At 51.8% G+C, this 18,451-nt stretch overlaps 1 protein-coding gene across 2 annotated transcripts in view; it reads left to right on the forward strand.

Annotated features, from left to right (window-relative positions):
* The window catches only part of WDFY4 (WDFY family member 4), a 240,722-nt gene that overhangs the window by 197,572 nt on the left and 24,699 nt on the right, over window positions 1-18,451 (forward strand). For both annotated transcript variants that reach the window (XM_087824106.1, XM_087824105.1), the window contains 4 exons: window positions 6,768-6,810; window positions 7,850-7,969; window positions 10,067-10,184; window positions 11,010-11,119. In XM_087824106.1, coding sequence (XP_087680232.1) covers window positions 6,768-6,810; window positions 7,850-7,969; window positions 10,067-10,184; window positions 11,010-11,119 — 391 coding nt within the window. The remainder of the gene's footprint in view (window positions 1-6,767; window positions 6,811-7,849; window positions 7,970-10,066; window positions 10,185-11,009; window positions 11,120-18,451) is intronic.

Raw genomic sequence — 18,451 nt, forward strand, 5'->3', positions numbered from 1 at the left:
GGGGGAGGAGGATGGTACGTGTTCAGGATGCGTGGCCCAAGCAGCAGGGATGGGACAGTCTCCTGGTTGCACGTGTGGGTCAAAGTGCAAGAGCGGGCCCAAATTTCTAGTGGGCCTGGTGTCTTCTGTATACACCCCTTGTTTGTATTGAGCGCTAACTCTGTCCAGGTGCGTTGTCTCATGCAGTCGGGCCAGCCCACTTATAGACAAGCCCTGAGCCTCCAGAGCATGTCCCTTGTCAAAGTCATAGCTCGTCAGGCTCAGCCAGCTCCACCCAGTTCCCTGTCTGTGGGCTTAACTGCCATTGGCTTGTCCATAAACGTTTGGCTTCGCAACGGCCTGGGATAAATTTGGCTCTCTGGGCTAGCAAGGAAGCTCCTGACCCGTCATGTTTTCTAGAATCTGGCCTAAACTGAGCTGGGTCCAGTGTTCAGGATCACTGTGGAGGGGTTTGCCTCCAGATTTCTCAAAGGATGGACTGTGCTTCAAAGCTCACCAGGGAGCAGTGCTAAAGCGAGGTCTGCTGGTTACCTTGCCAACCAAGCTCCAGCCCCCCAGGGAACCAGTATCCACATGGCGGTTTCCTTAAAGGGGTAACTGGTTGGGGGAAGCCGCAGTTCAAACACTAGTCTCTACCTGCTCGTGGAGCCACCAAACGCTCGAGGAGACTCAGGCTTCAGAAACAGAATTAGGCTCGATCTGGAAGCCCCCAGGCTCGCGCCCCACCTTCCCGAGCTTGCCCGCAGCCAGGCACCTGAGAACAGCATCCGCGCGCTCAGCCAGCCGCCGTTCCTTCCCAGCTCAGGGCCAGCTCCCTCCTCTCCTAAATAATGCATCAGCGAGTCTGGGTTTGCAAACAAAGCGCGAAGGGGAACTAGCATTTCCATGCTGCTTACCCAGGAGGAGAGAGAGCAGAGTTTGAAGCAGTTGTTGTTCGGCTAAGCAGATCTATAAATGCAGGCCACCGCCGGAGGAAAACTTACCCGCTGTCCCAGGTCTTCCTCCTCAACTGTGAAACTTTGTCACCAGGCAACAGGGCAACAGGACTCTCCCCTGGAGTTAATTAGCATAGTCTGGACGCCAGCCTGCACAGTGGAAGGACGCAGTGGCTGAGGGGTCTCCAGGACACCCAGACCTCCCCGCCGGGAGAGTCCCACTGTGGTTCCTCCCGCCCTGCCGCAGCGCAGTGGGGGGTACAGCCCCAGGACCCAGAAGCTGCCCCTGGTGACGCCCAGCCAACAGGGAAAAGCCATGTTTGCCTCTGACTCGTACAGGATCGGGTCCCATGAAATATCATTACACTCCCTGGTCATTTGTGCAGGTAGTTCTTTCTGCTCTTTGATTTTTGAGAAGGCTGTCTTTTATCTGTTTATTTATTTGAGTTTAATTATTTCTCGCATTTTTCTCTTTGCACCCTTTTAATTTTTATTTTTTAAATCCTCACCCAAGGATATGTTTATTGAATTTTTAGAGAGAGAGAGAGAGACATCGATGTGGGAAACATCAGTCGGCTGCCTCCAGTACCCCGATGGAGGACTGAGCCTGCAGCCTGGGTGTGCACCCCCAGGAACTGGACCCGAAACATTTTTGGTGCACAGGACGATGCTCCAGCCAACTGAGCCACCCGGCGGGCCCTTTGCACCCTTTTTACACCATTAAACCAGAATGACTGTAATGCTCGTATGTGTGGTTTCAAAAGCTCACATTTTGCAGGCATGTGTGGTGCTGGGCCTGGTGGGCTTGGCTTTCCCTGTTGTTCCAGTTGGCACAACCACGAAAGGCTGTAAGGAATATACTTGTGCATTTATAGGCTTTTTCTCAGATGTTTTTCTTTAAATTAAATTTCCGGAAATTGAGAAAATTGGTAAAAAAGGATAAATATTAAAATTATTATGCAAATAATAAAATAACATTGTAGAAAAATTAAAAAATAATATATACAAATAAAAAATAAAAATTACTACCTAGCTAGAATTAGGAAATACATAAAATAATTAGCAAACAAATAATTTGAAATGCAAAATTAATCTAAGCCATAAAAATTTTGGAAAGTACACAAAAGCAAAGTGAAATAGTTTAAATTAGCCCTGGCTGCTGTGGCTCAGTTGGTTGGGGCGTTGAAGGGCCCTGAAGGGTCGCAAGTTTGGTTCCTGATCAGGGCACATACCCACACTGTGGGTTCAATCCCCGCTTGGGGTACACACTGAACCCTAACCCTACTCTCTTCCTCTCCCTTCCTCTCTCTCTGGAGTCAGTGAAGGGCATATCCTTGAGTGAGGAAAAGTAGTTTAAATTAAAAAATAAAATAATGAATCATTAAATTAGAAATACAGTTAACAATAAAAATTTTAAATGCATGAATTTTAAATACATGAAAACTTTATATACATGACCCTACCACTGTTTTGTTTAATGAAAAACTAAAATAAAATAAATCATTTAATTTAGACAATAAATGGTTTAAAATAATTAGCAAATTAAGGTAAGTAGATAATTTTTAATTACCTGAAATCCCACCACACAGTGTATTTCTAATTAGAATATTCATACAAGTACATAATTTAAATTATAAAATAAATAATATGAAAATTATAAAGCACAGATTATCAAAAATAAATTAATATTTAAGGAAGAAAAGACACAAGATAAATACATTTTAAAATACTGGTATGTAAAACCTTATAAAATTAAAGCCACGCAATCTCAGCATTAGAGGCAACCTGGTGCTGTGAAGCCTTCCCGACGCTGACACACGGACCGCGTTACGGTTACGGCACAGGTATGCAATAGTAATTTGGTTACCTTTCTAATGCTCCTTTAGCTCCAAATACACACAAGCTACTCATTAGTCAGGTCGCCCTAAAACTGAGGTTTTTGTTGCCCCGTTTGCTTGCTCCTGCTTTGCTTCCCTCTTCAGAGGAGGGAGCTGGCTTTGGGGGTCAGGGCCTTGGTCAGGGTTGGTTCCAGCAGGTGCCCTGCACACGCTGCTGGGTAGGGAGGTCACGCCCTGCTCTGCGCCAGGCCTCGGGGGCCCGGGCGCCACTGCAGACTCCCCCGTCTGCGCATCACTCCTCACCCTGCACCTCCACTTACTCGTCTGTAAAGGAGAGAATGGCTCCTGCACGGGCCTTCGGGAAAATTAGACAACAGGCAGGAAGAGTTTGCAATCTGTAGAGCTAAACAATTATTGCTGTAATGATCATTCACTGTCTGCGAGATTTCTACATGTTAGAGAAATGAAGTCAGGAAGCTTTAACAGAAAGTGTCAGTAGCCTTTGGATACGGGGGAAATCTCTGGTTTGCAAAAACGTCTGTCTCTTCATGGATTTCTCTTGACCTATAACCTGGACCTGAAAGCTAGGCTGAGGCGAATTTGCTTCTCAGGAGAAAAAAGCAGAGAGAGTGTTTCTATGACCGGCCTCTTGGCTCCGCGCAGAAAACTTTGCTACGCCACAGGCAGCCCCCCGCATCTTTCAGCAAACGTGCCGTCCTGGAGCCTCACCCAGGTGAGAGGCTGGGCATGCGGCCGGCAGACACCTGCCCTGTCCTGGGGCAGGGCCCAACCCCCTTAGCAGATGTGTGTTTCCAGTTTGCCCAGATGAGTGACGAATGACTTTTCTTCTCATTGTGGTTTATGTTTTCTTGGCCCCTCTCAGTCCTCACCAACCCATTTCGCTGTGTCCTCTTAGCTGTCTCACAAATAGGAAACACCCGGCAGGATCTGGGGAAGAGGCAGGAGCTTCAGATGTGTCCACTTGAGCTCAGGAACCCAGTTGCCCTGTGGGCCCTCCTTGGATGTCTGTTTGTTATTTTTTCTCGGTGCCTAAGGATTAGCCCTAGCCCCCTAGTTCCAGAGATAAGGAGGAGGGTAGGTAGAGGCCCCAGATCCGGTCCTTCTTGGACTGAGAGGGTGCAGTCTCCAACCAGAGAGCCCCTGGGCAGAGACCCTTTGGCCTGGGCTCGCCCACCCTCGAGGCCCCTCCAGAGCTCTCTCCAGCCTCTCTAGGGAGGCGGTGAGTTTCTGGGCCATACCTCTGGCTCTCTCTGGGGCCCGGGCTCACAGTGGAGTGGAGGTGTGAGTTGGGTGGAGCTAGTCCAAGGGGGCAGTCAGTGGCAAGATGATCAGGCAAACCTTGGGTGCTGGAGTAGGGAGGGCCCGAAGGCCACCTAGCAGCATTATCTGATTTACAGGCGGCACATTTATTCCAAGCTCATACAGAAAGCTCTTGGCCGAGCCAGGCAGGTCTTGACCAAGAGTCAGTCTCCCTCTCCCACCACACTGTTCTTCCTCTCAGAGCAGGAAAGGCTTGACCTTGTTCTGGAACAGCATCAACAACCACTAGAACTGCTCTGTGCCCATTGAGGAAGCCCCATGCCCACGTCTGTGACCGTGACAGCCTTTCCCAGACCCATGATCACTTGCCCCCCACCCCAGCACTCGGGTGGGACTGATGTGATCAGCCATGTTCAAAGGATGAGGCAAGAGCCGTTCAGAGCAGCCCAGTGGCGGGCACAGGACTCACCTCGGCCCAGGGCCTATTGACGCCACAGCCGGTGGCCTTTCCCATGCTGCCCACCCCAGACTGCAGGAGGCTTTGAAAAGTCAAGAGCCACCTTTTGCACCTTGTTTCATCTCAAACGTACACTATGTTGATAAAACAATGCAGTTGATTAACTGTTAAAGAAATGTACTAATTACCAGATTTTTACAAAATATGCATAGAACATTCCAAGAGTTCTGTGATGGCCTTCAGATTAATAGGATTTAAAAAATACTTTTTTTTAAATAGAGCTCACTTTGAGTTAGGTGTCTTAGTGCTGCCGATAATGACATCCTTTGTTGATGTGACAAAATGCTGGATCTTCCTCGGAGCGCAGAGCCGGTGAAATGAGGGAGGAGATGGTCCAATGCCTTTATCTTCTGCACTGCATTCCGCCTGGGGGCGATGTCACAAAGACCACAGGTAAAATTCTAGAACCCCTTCTGAAAGGGGAGATGACAGAGGCTCTCTCATTTCTTGGAGCCTAACAGTTTGCTCCCCTCTTCCCTCTCCACTCTCAAACCCCCAAATAAAGTAGCAAGATGAACAGCAGCACTTGCCCTACCAACCCTCGTGCGTGTAGCTCAGCTCCCCATCCTCCGGAGGCTCAGCACACATCCTCTCAAGGGGTTCACTCCCATCTCCAGCCCCGGCTCTGCCCTCATAGCCCTCAGAGTACCCAGCCGGTGGGGATGGGGTAAGGGCAGGAGACCCAGCCCTTCACTTGAGCCTTTGTGAGCTAAACCAAAAGTGTGACCGTGTTTCGTCTGTTTGTTGTTTGCCTGGATAAAATGGACGGATGGATGATTTCTCTGTTGGGGAAAAGGGGAATCCCAGCCTGGGAGTTGCTTTCTGTGTATATAGAATCTGTTAAGGAAAGAATGGATGGAGGAGGGGTAGGGAGCCTGGGGCAGGTGATGCGACGGGGGCAGTGCTGAATGGGGGACGGGGTGCCACCCCTGCTGGGCACTGGGGCAGCCAGGCCTTGTTGAGGCCAAGCCTGCAGCATCCTGGTCCAGTCCACGTGGTGGAGCATAGAATGCATGTGGAGTGGGGTCTGTGGGCGCCTGATCAGCACGGAGGCAGAGGACACGGCTGGAAAAAGGCGTGACTTGGTTTGGTTTGGTGGAACATCTGAGCAAAGATCTGGTCTTGGGAGTAGAAAGAGAGTGAGTCTCAAGGAGACAGAGGAGAAAGAAACAGAAATGGAAAAGGAGCCCAGGGCCACTAGCTTGGCGGAGGAGCCGGGCTCTGCAAACCCCAGCTAGCAGGAGGGCTTCACATGGAGAGGGGCCTTCCCCACACCCTCCCCACACACCCCCCACACTGCCTCGGCACCCTCCTAAACCGTCACTGCCAGACTGATCAAAGGTGGCATTGCTTTGTTCAATTTGTATTTCTTAGTTGTATTTGTAGAAACAGAAGTTGACACAGCACTTTAAGAGGACAATTTGGCCATACATGGAAAACTTGAAAATGCTCAGACTTTAGCCCAGTGGTATCCCTGCCAGAAATTTCTCTCATGGAGACACGAGGTATCCAGAGACTCGTGTCCGAAGGTGGTCACGGAAACATGAGCTGTGAGGACAAAGCCCAGCGCAGGGGCAGGCTCACCAGTGCGACCGCCTGCAGTGTCCACTGCGGGAGAAGGGACAGGCCCCACAGTGCCGTGAGCCATGAGGCAGGTGGGGCCTGCGCAGTTTGTAGAACTGTGCAAGCATATAGACGGCCTATGGGGAACTCCTGGAAACTGTTAGCTGTGGATACTTCTTGAATGAAAGAGGTAGTTTGGAAACTCTTATTTCATGTTCATATTTTGTACTGTTTGCATTTTTAACCACATACATATATTATACTCTCATGTCAATGTATTACATCCCCAAGGGTGAAGAAAGCGAGGTGTCTGTGGGGTGTCCATGTGAAGTCTCAGGCCCCTGCGCTTGCTTCTGCGCGTCCCCAGGACTCTACCTGGGCCATGCCTAGGGCAGCAGCCTGCTCTGGCATAAGTGCCCTAGAGTGTGACAGGGCCTGCAAGAACCTCGCCATCGGGGTGGAGTGGGGTGAGAAGAGCTTGGGTTAGAATCTGTTGCCTTGGCCAGGAGAGCTCTGTGCCCGGCAGCCCGAGGCTTTCCTGGGTGTCCTGGCCCCACAAAGCCCAGAAAGTCCCCCCATTCCCCACTGATGCCTCTGGATAGTTGGTCACCAGCATTGTTTTCTGTCCCACAGGAGATACCCTGGCTCCGACAGGACCATGCTGCAGAGGTGGCAGGTACAGTGACCTCCTCAGAGGGCTGGGTTTGAGGAAACCCTCTGGGAATGCAAATCAGAAAACAGTTCAGGCCCCATTGGTGGAGAGAGAAAGTATCTATCCTGGGTGAATCAAGAGGGTTCTTGTTTTTTTAATTCACCAAAATGTCCCAAGTAATTTCCTAAAAAGATCTCAGTGATTGAAGGTGATTCTGGAGCCTTGGAGTCAAAGCTAGGGTGTGTGTGTGTGTGTGTGTGTATGCACGCACACAGGCCCTGTGTGCATACACATGCGTGTAAATGGACATAACTCAGGAGGATACAACATTCACTCCTTGTCCTGGGGACACACACGGCTCCCAGCCTGGGTGAGTTGACTTGGGCGAGGACTCTCAGTGAGAGGAAGGGACCCCAAGAGGGCCACCCCCAGAGATCACAGGGTTACTCATGGTCACTGGGAGAAGGCCAAGGAAAGGAGGACCACAGCCTGCTGAAGTGGCATGGGGCTACAGTGGACTGCTCGTTTGCCAGGTGGCCTCGGAGCTTTTCCCAGATGCAGTCCCTGTCTCCATCGTGGCTGTCCGTCTTAAGGCCCTGGGAGTGGGTGTTATCTTAAAGGGCAGGGGGAAGGAAGTTCCTAAGGCCCCAGGGAGGACAGGTCGATGAGCCCACTGCTCAGGGCCTCTTTCCCTGTGACTGCAAAGTCCCCTCAGCTTATTTTCAAATCATAACGCGGTCAGCAGTGAGTTCCCTCAGCATTTGTGCTATTATTTTAACCAACTTTTGAGTATCACACCCAACAGCTAACAGGAAAGAATGCTTTAGCCTGGCTTTGGGCTCTTCTTCGCGCCCAGCTCTGCTGTCAGCCTGCGTTTGCTTCCGTTCATGTGGACGAGCGCGGCCCCCTGAGCTGACCTGGCTGAGCGGCGGGGCACGGAGCAGCGGCGGGCATGCGGCCTGCTCTCACCTGCAGCCGTTGCCCGCAGCAGCCGAGTCAGACCCGTGGCCCCCAGGAAGGTGCCACTGTGTTTGGCTTATCCCCTCCCTGTCTCTTCTGGTAGAAAAGGGACATCAGCAATTTCGAGTACCTCATGCACCTCAACACGCTGGCCGGGCGGACCTACAATGACTACATGCAGTACCCCGTGTTTCCCTGGGTGCTGGCTGACTACAGCTCGCAGGTACGGTGCTCACAGGGACCATGCAGGTGTCCCGAGACTTCTGGCCCTTGACCATCGAAGCTCCCTAGTCAGCACACGGAGCTCTGCTGCGGCTCAGGCTGGCCCCCTGGCCCAAAGCTGTTCCATGCCCGCCGCTCATTCTGGGGGAGGCCTCTGAGTCAGCTGCCTGGGTTCCTGTCCAGCCCCAGATGTGGGAAGGTGACCCCGCCTGTGGAGCCATCAACATGGCTAGGACAATGCTGACATGCTCCCCACAGGGCGTCCTGGCTTAGTCACCACAGTGAAGGCAGACGATGCTCATCTGCTGAGACAGTGCTGGGGACACACTGGTCTCCGAGTGCCGTGAGCCTTGGGATCCGTTCCTGGAATCAGCATGTGTTTGTGTGTTGGGGGGTGGGGGAGGAAAGGAGAGAGCGCGAGAGAGAAACACAGACAGAAAGCACCAACCACTCGACTGTGGCCCAGCTGCAGTCAGAGGCGGTGGTCTGTGCACTTCCCCCAGTACCTGGACTGCGACAGGCAGCGACAGGGGGGGCGTGTGGCCAGACCAGATGATTCACATGCTTGGCTCCTGTTCCTGGACCTCAGCAAGCAGGTGAGGGGCAAGGAGGCAGGCGTCCCGTGAACCAGGGTGACGCCACAGGGGAGACCAGGCTACAGAGCAGTGCCCCTACCACCTGCCCTGGCCGCCAGGAGGCGTGAGTCTGTAAGGGGAGAAGGGGGTTGGGTCCTGGTTCGGACCAGCCCCAGCCAGCCCTGCTGGGGTAGATCACTCTGAGGATTTGGGAGAGGGGGCCTCAGTTTTTTGAAACCTCCCATCCCCACTTAAGACATTTAGCACAGAACAGCTTTTCTCGCCAGCCACGTGTTGCTTCTTATTGCTCTAATGATCACCTGAGGCTGAGGTATTTCAAAAATGCAAATTGCTAATTGCAGATTTAACTCACATTTTACAAAGTGCTCTTTCACCAGCCCCTTTTGTTTAGCCCTAAATTTGGATTACTTACTGGCATTTAAAAACGGAGAGATTTCTTGCCCGGCCCATGTGGCTCAGTGAATGAGCATCGACCCCTGAATCAGAAGGTCATGGTTTGATTCCCGGTCAGGGCCCATGCCCGGGTTGTGGGCTCCATCCCCAGTAGGGGGCGTGCAGGAGGCAGCCAATCAATGACTCTCTCATCATTGATGTCTCTCTCTCTCTCCTCTCCCTTCTTCTCTCTGAAATCAATAAAGATATATTTTAAAAAAAGAAAAACAGATTTTTCTCCCCCAAATCCGGGTTTCCAGTATCGTTTGGAGAATCAGGAATCTGGCTGCTGGGTGAGGGTCTCCACCAGTGGTGGCGCCTGGGGGTCTCAGGAGAGCCTGCTTCCCTCCTGCCCCCACCTGGCGTCTGCAGGTATGCGGTGGAGACAGGCCCTGAGTCCCCAGGGCACTGCTAGTGAAAGGAATCGGGGTGTAAACACCTCTATACAGACATGCAAACCCGGAAGCACACGGCCCTTCTGCTCACACACAGAACATCTCTGCTAAAATAAAACATTGGGGACACCTGACCTGAACACTCTCGGGTCACCACCGTTGTGTCCCTAAGGGAAGGGGCAACGTGCCATGCCCTCGTTACCCAGAAGGGAGTCGCCTTCAGAGAGGTGAGGCTGTCCGCCTGCTTTTCACCCAAACAGATGACCTCTCACTTCCTAGAAAATCAGTTTGATTCTAAACAAGAGCCTTGAACTATTGAAGAAACTGCCTCAGGAGGGCTGTGCCAAGGGCCTCATAGACAACAGGAATTCTTTTGAAAGTGTCTTTTCAGGAGCTGGTGGTGATGTTCCGATTTGGGTCAACTTGGCACAGGTTCAGTGTGAACTCAATCTTCCCCTCCTCTCATTTTCCATCTCCCTCCTATTAAGTCTTTGCGGATCGCTGGCTCCAGGGCCATAAAACCCCAGCATGCCTGCTAATCACCAGAGGGGGTCAGACCAAACGACACTAAACCAATAAAGAGAACCATAAAACTAAAGAGCGTGGCTCCCGAAGTCTCGCTGGGGCACAGGAGGGTCCAGGGGAGTTAACTCCAGCTGCACATCTGCCTTTCAGACATTGAACTTAACGAATCCCAAGACTTTTCGGGATCTTTCAAAGCCCATGGGAGCCCAGACCAAGGAAAGAAAGCTGAAGTTTATCCAGAGGTTCAAAGAAGTGGAGAAGACCGAAGGTGGGTAGATCCCAGCTTGATTGTCCTGTGAGATGCTCTTCATCTGAATGCTTTGTAATGAACCTGATAACTATTTAGGCCATTTCCTAGCCTAGAATAAGTACACTTGAGTAGAGAACCCTTTAACCCAGTGGCCTACACCCTGACTGCACATAAGAATCACTTCGAGAGCTTTAAAAGCTACTGATGCCTGGCCCCATCTCTAGAACTTCTGATTTAATTAAGTCTGTGATGTGGTGCAGCCAGGACTGGGGAGCACTGTGCTAAGAGCTCACATCTCATGCCCTGGGGCAGGGAAGGCAGAGGAGAGGAGCATCTGTCCAGCGCTTTCTCTATTCTAGGCCCAGGCCAACCTGCAGTCATACAAACAATGGTCCGTTTCAAAAAGGACGTTGAAATGCAGAGTTCTAGTGACTTGTTCGAGATCATAACCTGTAAATGTCAGAGCCCACACTTGGCTCACCTGCTCTTCACCTGTACAAATTCTGCCCATTCCCACGCCTCCTGTGCTTTTATTGCCTTATTGTTTCTCTTTAGGTCTGTTCGCTTAAACTCTAATGAATTTAGCTTAAACAGAAAGTTTTCTATCAAGCATTTGACTCGGGGGTTGCAGCTGAGGGTCTTGAAAGCGCTTTTCACCAGTAGTGACCATCGGCCAAACTGTAAGGGCATCTGTGAGCAGAGCGCCGAGGCTCCGTCCGCCTGCAGGTCCCCTAGGAAGCAGGATTCAGGCCTGGTGCTCTTCCTGAGCACCATGGAGCCTGTGTCTGCCTCCTGCCGGCACAGCTGGGAAAGCCACCAGGCATGTCCTTCCTTTCATTGCAGGAGACATGACCGTCCAGTGCCACTACTGTACTCACTACTCCTCGGCCATCATCGTTGCCTCCTACCTGGTCCGGATGCCACCCTTTACCCAGGCCTTCTGCTCTCTGCAGGTGAGCTCCCCACTCCCCTGGACACAGACACAGGCACACACACACGGCCCTATCTCACAGGCCAGGAACTGGGCTCGGATGAGGCAGTGGCCACCGTGCTAGAAATCCAGTCTCCAGCCAGTGACTGCCACTTGGCTGCCTTCAGTACCCGGCCGACTGGCGGAGGCAGGTGCTCTTATGAGTTACACCTGCACGTCTACCAACAGTCTGTGAAAAGGCTATAAAATATAAGGAATGAGAGGTGTGTGTGCAGGGGTGGGGGTGCTTAACATAAACAGGTTTTAGTAGAAAAGGAAATGTAGGAAGCTTGAAGACCTCCTTGAAGGTAGGGGGTCAATGATTATAAAAATAAACACAAAGAAGGAAAAATGCAAAGTGTATCACCCGTGACGTCGGAATGCATAAGGCTGTGCTAACAAGCCAAGAGGCTTAAAAGGACAAACAAAATATTTGAATACTGAAATGAACTGAGAAAAAAACTAATCAACTGCTCACCCATAAACCAGCAGGCCAACATGCTGGCTTGGGGTCGCCGAACTTCGCAAATAAAGTACAGGACGCCCAGGTAAATGTGAATTTCAGGTAAACAGGATATATACTAAGAAACTGTTATTTTCTGAAGTTCAAGGGTAGCTTGGCCTCCGTGTTTTACCTGGCCACCTGTATGAGCTGGAATGAGCCCACCTCACCCTGGTGGACAGGGTCCACGGCGTGTGGGATTGCGGAGACAGAGTCCTCGCGAGCACAGAGAAGACTTTTCTGTCGCCCCCTTCTGACCTCATCTCCGGGATCCTGCTTCCCAGCTTATCCCAGGGCACAGCTCGTGACCAGGGAGAGCCATCGGGTTGCCCACGGCAGCCACAGGCTTGGCTGACTCCACCTGAAACCCAGCCACGCCCGAGTTCAGGGGCTGCCGTGGCTCAGGCCGCAGGGTCCCCTGAGAGGAAGGCGCGACCAAAGCGGGTAGCAGACGGCGGAGCACGCTCGGACGTGCTCTGACCGCACAGCTTCCCCAAAGGAGAAGCGTGGGGGTCCCAGGATGTGTTTGGTCTACCTCCCCAGCAAGGTCACCCTTTGGGTCACCTGTCTGAGCACGTCAAGGTCAGCACTAAAGCCAGCTCCTGGGTGCTGGGCAGGAATGGGCAGGCGCGGTCAAGGCACCTTCTCCAACGGGCACAGCCCTCCTGTGTGCTGCTGCTCGGCACAGCCTCCTCTCTCCTTGATGGCACAGCTTGTCTAGACGTTGTATAACCCCTCTCCCTGGAAATTCACTCAAAATAATAAGTGTGCTTCCCTGAGCCTTCCTCCGGCAGCCAGCGTTGTAAGTTTGGTTTGGAGCAGTAGGTCCCAGAGCTGTGCCCCGTGCCAGGAACCCCATCCAACTGTGCTCATTAACCCAGCAGAAGGGAGGGTCACTGTTGATGATGGGCTGAGGCATTCCCTGCCGGCTTTCCATCTAGGGGGTTCCGGCGCCTGTTTCCCCTCGCCCCGCAGGCTAACGCATTAAAGCCTATTTCTACCTGTCACTCAGGGTCTTTCATGTGACGAGAGGGCAGAGTGAAACAGAAACGGTGTCAGACTCGAGCTTCGCACCCAGCTCTGCCCCTCAGGAGATACAAAATCTTCTGCAAGGCATTTTACTTCAGAAAATGGGGTGAATTATGCGCACCTCACCAGGCTGTTGAGATTGTGACTAATTGTGGGTGAAACCCCTAGCGCAGGGCTGGACACTACATAACAATCAGTCACTGTTAGTCTCCTTAATCCCCGGCACTCAGGGCAGACCTCACCTGGGCGAGCTGGGCCCTCTGCTTGGGTCCGAGCACTCCCAGAGGGCGAGAGCCAGAGGAAGCAGGACTGGGTGAAGGCCACTTGACGCCAGTCACAACGAGTTTGGCATGATTTAGCCAGTTGGCCCACTGGTGAGATGGTATAAACCAGCAGGAGACTGTCAGAGCTGATGTTATATGCTCCTAGGTGGCGCAGACGCGGCCACTGGCTGAGCCTTTGTCTCCCGTGTTGGAGTCTGACGTGACTCGGGTTTTCTGCGCTCAGACCCACTGTGGCTATGGACCCCTCCCAGTCACGCTGGGCTCTCCATGTGGGTTTCTGAATTCCTTCCATCCACCTTTAACTGGCTTTTCCGGTGGCTCATAACTGGCCCAAGCCTTCGGAACCAGCAGAAGAACCAACATCTTGTATTTTTTCCCCTAGAATAAACGATGAATTTTAGCTCTCAAGGGGAATGGGGACAAAGGCTATGTCTGGGGAGCATGCTCGGCTCTCCTTTGAGAGTCTTGGGGACTGCACAGACCTCCTTAGGAAAGTTCTGGCATCTTCCTGAACTCAGGCTCTTCCCTCGGTCCCATGCTGCCTCCTAGGGGGCAGGTCCATTTCTCTCCGAGTGCTACGAAAGGACCTCTGTGTTCTCAGCAGGCTGAGACCGGTCCCTACTCCCTGCGTGGACCATGAGTGGGGAAGAGTGGGAGGGGGAGGGGGGTTGCGGAGTCCAGGCATTGAGGCCTCCCCCGCGTACCTGGGGAGCAGGAGGCAAGAGGGCCAGTGCCGGCTAGTTTTCTACGCCCTGCAAGCGGCTTGCTTTTCCTCTGCCATAGGCAGACTCTGCCTCTGGCCTATTGCCGTGAAAAAGCCGGAATGATTTCCCTGCAGAAGAGCTTGGCGGGGAAGTGCCTTCAGCGTGGAGGGCCGTGTGGTCTGTGGTGCACCCAGTGTGGACTGACGCGCTGCGGATAGGCTGTGACGCCTCGGGCACTGTGGCCAGCCTGCTGGGCACGGTGCAGAGAGGTGTGGCCCACATGCGGCTCTCATGCCCAGCCTGGGAATCAGTGAGGCATGTTCCAGTCCCGGGCTCAGTGTGCTTTATCCCCTCCCTGCTTATAGCTCAGTAAGCCTGGGCCGGTCTTAGGATTGGTGCATCCCTCTCATTGCTGTACGTGTTTGTTTTTCTGCCCAAACCAGTTATTACAATGACAGACTCTGGCAGTCTAGAAACTATGCTTATGTGCAGTGTGACCCGAGCAGGTGACACCTGCAGGCAGTGTGACCCAGGCACTAGTCAGCTGTGTGCTCTGTTATTCCCATGCCCTTGGAGGGGCGAGACTGTCGTCTGCTGGGGCCCAGGGCTTGCCTGCCAGGATACTTACTTCTCGCAGCCTCACCTGCCTGGAGGAGCCGGTGTCTGTGAGCAACTGGAGGCCACTTTGCTGCCGGGGCCACATCCCAGGTCCCTGCTTCTGCCCCAGTAAGAGCACCGGAGACCGTCAGGCGCAGCTCAAACACAGCCTGGGCGGGGCTGGGTGAGGCAGCCGGTGCCCAGCGAGGGCACCGTGGTGCTGCTGCGTTTAATAAGAAGTTGAAATAAAGTGCTGTGTTAATTAAGTCACAGCCTGTGTGAAGTCAGCTGTTACCAGCAGTGGGGAGGGTTTTCTCAACCACCTGAGGGGCGATGGCTGGGTTTCGCGTAAGACATATGCCAGCTGCCGACAGCTGAGAGCCGTGGGCACCTGCCGGCCTCTGCAGAGCCAGTCTGGGTCTGGGCAGAGTTGTGTCGAAAATAAAGGTATAATTATGATACTACTGACTCAATGAGGGGTATTAGAAAAGGCACCTGTAATAGAGTCAGGCAGGCTGGGGACAGAGTCCTGGCTCTAGAACTTTCTAATTGGTAGAGTGTTGAGTAGCTGAGCCTCAGTTCCTCCTGACCCAGCCAGCGGTAAGGGTAAGGGTTTAAGTGAGATGCAGCCTGAGAGCCCTGTGGCTAGTTCCCAGTGCTCCGTACACACCCACACCCCTGGCCCAGGAGGAGGCAGTGTGCTCTGCTAGTGCCTCTGCGCGCTTTACTTGAGTAAAAGGCCGTCCCGACGGAAGATGGCTGCTCTGGGGTCAGCCTGTCCTCAGACAACAGCAAGACTGACGAGCTGAACGTGGGCCTCCCAATCTGACAGCCCTGAGCTCAGGGAGTGGGTACCGGAGCCGGGCGCCTTCCTGGGGCGGCTCAGGGGAAGCCAGGCCCGCGCCCGCTGCAGAACCGCTGGAGGCAGGCGAGGCAGGCGAGGAGGGCCGCAGGAGCCTCTTCCATCCCGCCCCATCCCGGCCCCGCCCCGGCCCAGGAGCCCCCTTCCCCCCACTCAGCTGCGCTCCCAGCAACCTCTAAGCCCTCTTTCCTCTTTGAGCCCCGGGCTGCCTTCCTGATGCCCACTGAGACTGGGACGCACACTCAGGATCACCCCCGGCTCCTAGTCTGCAACGGGAAAGGGACCTAGGGGCTGGGCTCATCCCACACCTCTACCTGGGTGCCTGGCACCGTACAAGGCACGACACACACAGGCATGCACACGCACTCACACTCACACACTCACACACTTCACACTCACCACTCACTCACACCCACACTCACATTCTCACTCGCCCGCACTCACACTCACACCCGCAACAATCACCCGGGTGCGCAGAAGAGGCCACAGGAGATGAAAGGGGCTGAGGAACTCGCTCAGGTTCACCCTGCAAATGGGTCCTCAAGTGGATGCTGACATCCCCACCCAGGCCGCTCGGGTCCCAGGCTAAGGGGCTTTCCCCACACACTGGCTCTTTGACGGACAAAGGGGGGTGGCTTAGGTGAGCTGAGGTACCCACAGCGCCCTGCAAGTGGATTGTTTAAATGGGATACTTTTAAGTGACTAGAAGAAGTGTCTGTCAAGAGAATGGTCGTGAGCCCGCTCATACAACCAGTCCCATTACACAGCTGCGGCCGTGGGTTGATTTGGGTCCGTGCCACCTGGAAGGAAGAATAGACTTTCTGGCACATCCTATAACAAGACCTGTGTGTGTCCTTGAGCACAGGCAGTTACTGAAATTCCTGTGCATGTAGGTTAAGAATTGAATGGTTTTTTTCAATATAGTTTTCCTACCCACATTGGATCGGGGTTAGGAATGTCGCGATCGGAGTGCCCGCCCACGGACACAGGCGCACAGACCTTGTCCCCAGGCAGGGCAGTGCCGTTCACTCCTTCCGGGGCATTTCCTACCTGCGTCAGTGTACTGCAACTAGGGAATGTCCTCTCATTTTAACTCGTGCCAGCGTTCAGCAACAGACCTTATCGGTCACATCTTTCATCACTATTTTGCTTTACATTTTGGTTCATCTCAGGAAAATCAAGCACCTCTTAAAGTATCTTAATTGAGAAAGGATACCTAGAGTTATATTCCTTCTTTTTTAAAATTTTATTTATTTATGACATTAGTTCATAAAATTATATAGGTTTCAGGTGTACAATTCTATAACACATCACCTGTGTATTGTATTGTGTGTTCGCCGCCCCAAGTCAAGTCTCCTCCATCACCACTTATCCCCCCGGGCCCTCTTCTACCTGCCCCACCCCCTCCCCCTTTGGTAACCACCTTACTGTTGTCTGTGTCTATGAGTTTCTTTTTTTGCTTAATCCCTTCACCTTTTTCACCAACCCTCCAACCCCCATCCCCTCTGACAGATTTCAGTCTGTTCTCTGTACCTATGAGTCTGTTTCTATTTGTTTGTCAGTTTATTTTGTTCATTAGATTCCACATATCGTGAGAGCATGCGGTGCTTGTCTTTCTCTGCCTGGCTTATTTCACTCAGCACAATGCTCTCCAGGTCCCTCCCTGCTGTCCCAGAGGGTACCAGATCCTTCGTCTTCAAAGCTGCGTAGTATTCCATGGTGTGAATGTCCACAGCTTTTTTATCCACTCAGCTACTCTGGGGCTGTTTCCAGATCTTGACTATTATAAATTGCACTGTTCTGAACATGGGGGTGCATAGATTCTTTCAATCAGGGTTTCAGCTTTCTTTGGATAAATACCCAGAAGTGGAATCGCTGGGTCATAAGGCAGCTCCATTTTTAACTTTTTGAGGACCCTCCACACTTTTCCACAGTGGCTGCACCAGTCTGCATTCTCACCAACAGTGCACAAGGTCCCCTTTCCCCACACCCTCGCCAGCACTTGTTTGTTGATTTGTTGGTGGAGCCATTCTGACAGGTGTGAGGTGACATCTCAGTGTGATTTTAATTTGCATCTCTGATGATTAGTGAGTTGAGCATCTTTCATGTGTCTATTGACCATCTGTATGTCCTCTTTGGAGAAGTGTCTATTCAGGTCCTTTGCCCATTTTTTAATTGGGCTTTTTTTTTTTGGTATTGAATTGTATGAGTTCTTTATAAATGTTGGATATTAACCCCTTATCAGATGTATCTTTGACAAATAAATGTTCTCTTATTCAGTAGGTTGTATTTTTGTTTTGTTGATGGTTTCCTTTGCTGTGAAAACCCTTTTTAGTTTGATGTAGTCCCATTTGTTTACCTCTGTTTCCCTTGCCTGAGGTGGTATATCAGAAAAAAATATTGCTATGAGAAATGTCCAAGATTTTTCTGCCTATGTTTTTTTCTAGGATTTTTATGGTTTCGAGTCTAATATTTAAGTCTGTAATCCATTTTGAGTTCATTCTTGTGCATGGTATAAGAAGGTGGTCTAGTTCTGAGCCCTTAAATATTCAAAATATCTTTCTGGAGTCTTTAGATATGAGCGATGTCTTAGCCGGGCACACGTACAACCCAAAGACAGTGACCTTTGCCTCAGAAGCCCCCTAGCCTTCGCTCCCTTGTCTCCCGGTTTTAGCGTCACCTGGGAAAAGTCTGCTGCTAAGGACAGGCTGTTCCTTTATTGATAATAATAATTTTGCTGTTATTTTTTTGGGTCTTTTGGATACACATAGATTTCATTATTCCTGTTTTTAATATGCTTTTATTGATTTTAGAGAGAGACGATGGGAGAGGGAGAGAGCTAGAAACATCACATCAATGATGAGAGAGAAATATCGATTGGCTGCCTCTTGCATGCCCCCTACTGAGGATGGAGCCGCGCCCCTGGGCATGTGCCCTGACCCGAAATTCAACCATGACCTCTAGGTGCATGGGGCGACACTCAACCACTGAGCCACGCCGGCCGGGTGGTGTCATTATTCTTGATAATCAATAGTATCTGCAGAACAGATTTAGGGGCAGATCTTGGTTCAATAATTCTCTCTGATCACTCTGTTTCCATCAAATCGCTAGACTTAATTTTGTGGTTTTATTTTATTTTGTTGGGGAATTTCCTTATGAAGGCACTTTGTAATCCTTAATTGCACCCCTGTGCCTCACTCCTTCTCTCCCTTTTTTCTTTCCTTCCTTTCCGGAGAGTCAAGTCCTGGTGGAGACTCCCTGCTGGCAGCCACCAGGGGTGTGAACCCACAGACATACACTGCGAGCAGGAAGCTGCCCCCTCTCCTCCTTGGGAGCT

This window comes from Miniopterus natalensis, chromosome 14 (genome assembly GCF_054644295.1).
Source record: "Miniopterus natalensis isolate mMinNat1 chromosome 14, mMinNat1.hap1, whole genome shotgun sequence".
NCBI classification, from domain to species: domain Eukaryota; kingdom Metazoa; phylum Chordata; class Mammalia; order Chiroptera; family Miniopteridae; genus Miniopterus; species Miniopterus natalensis.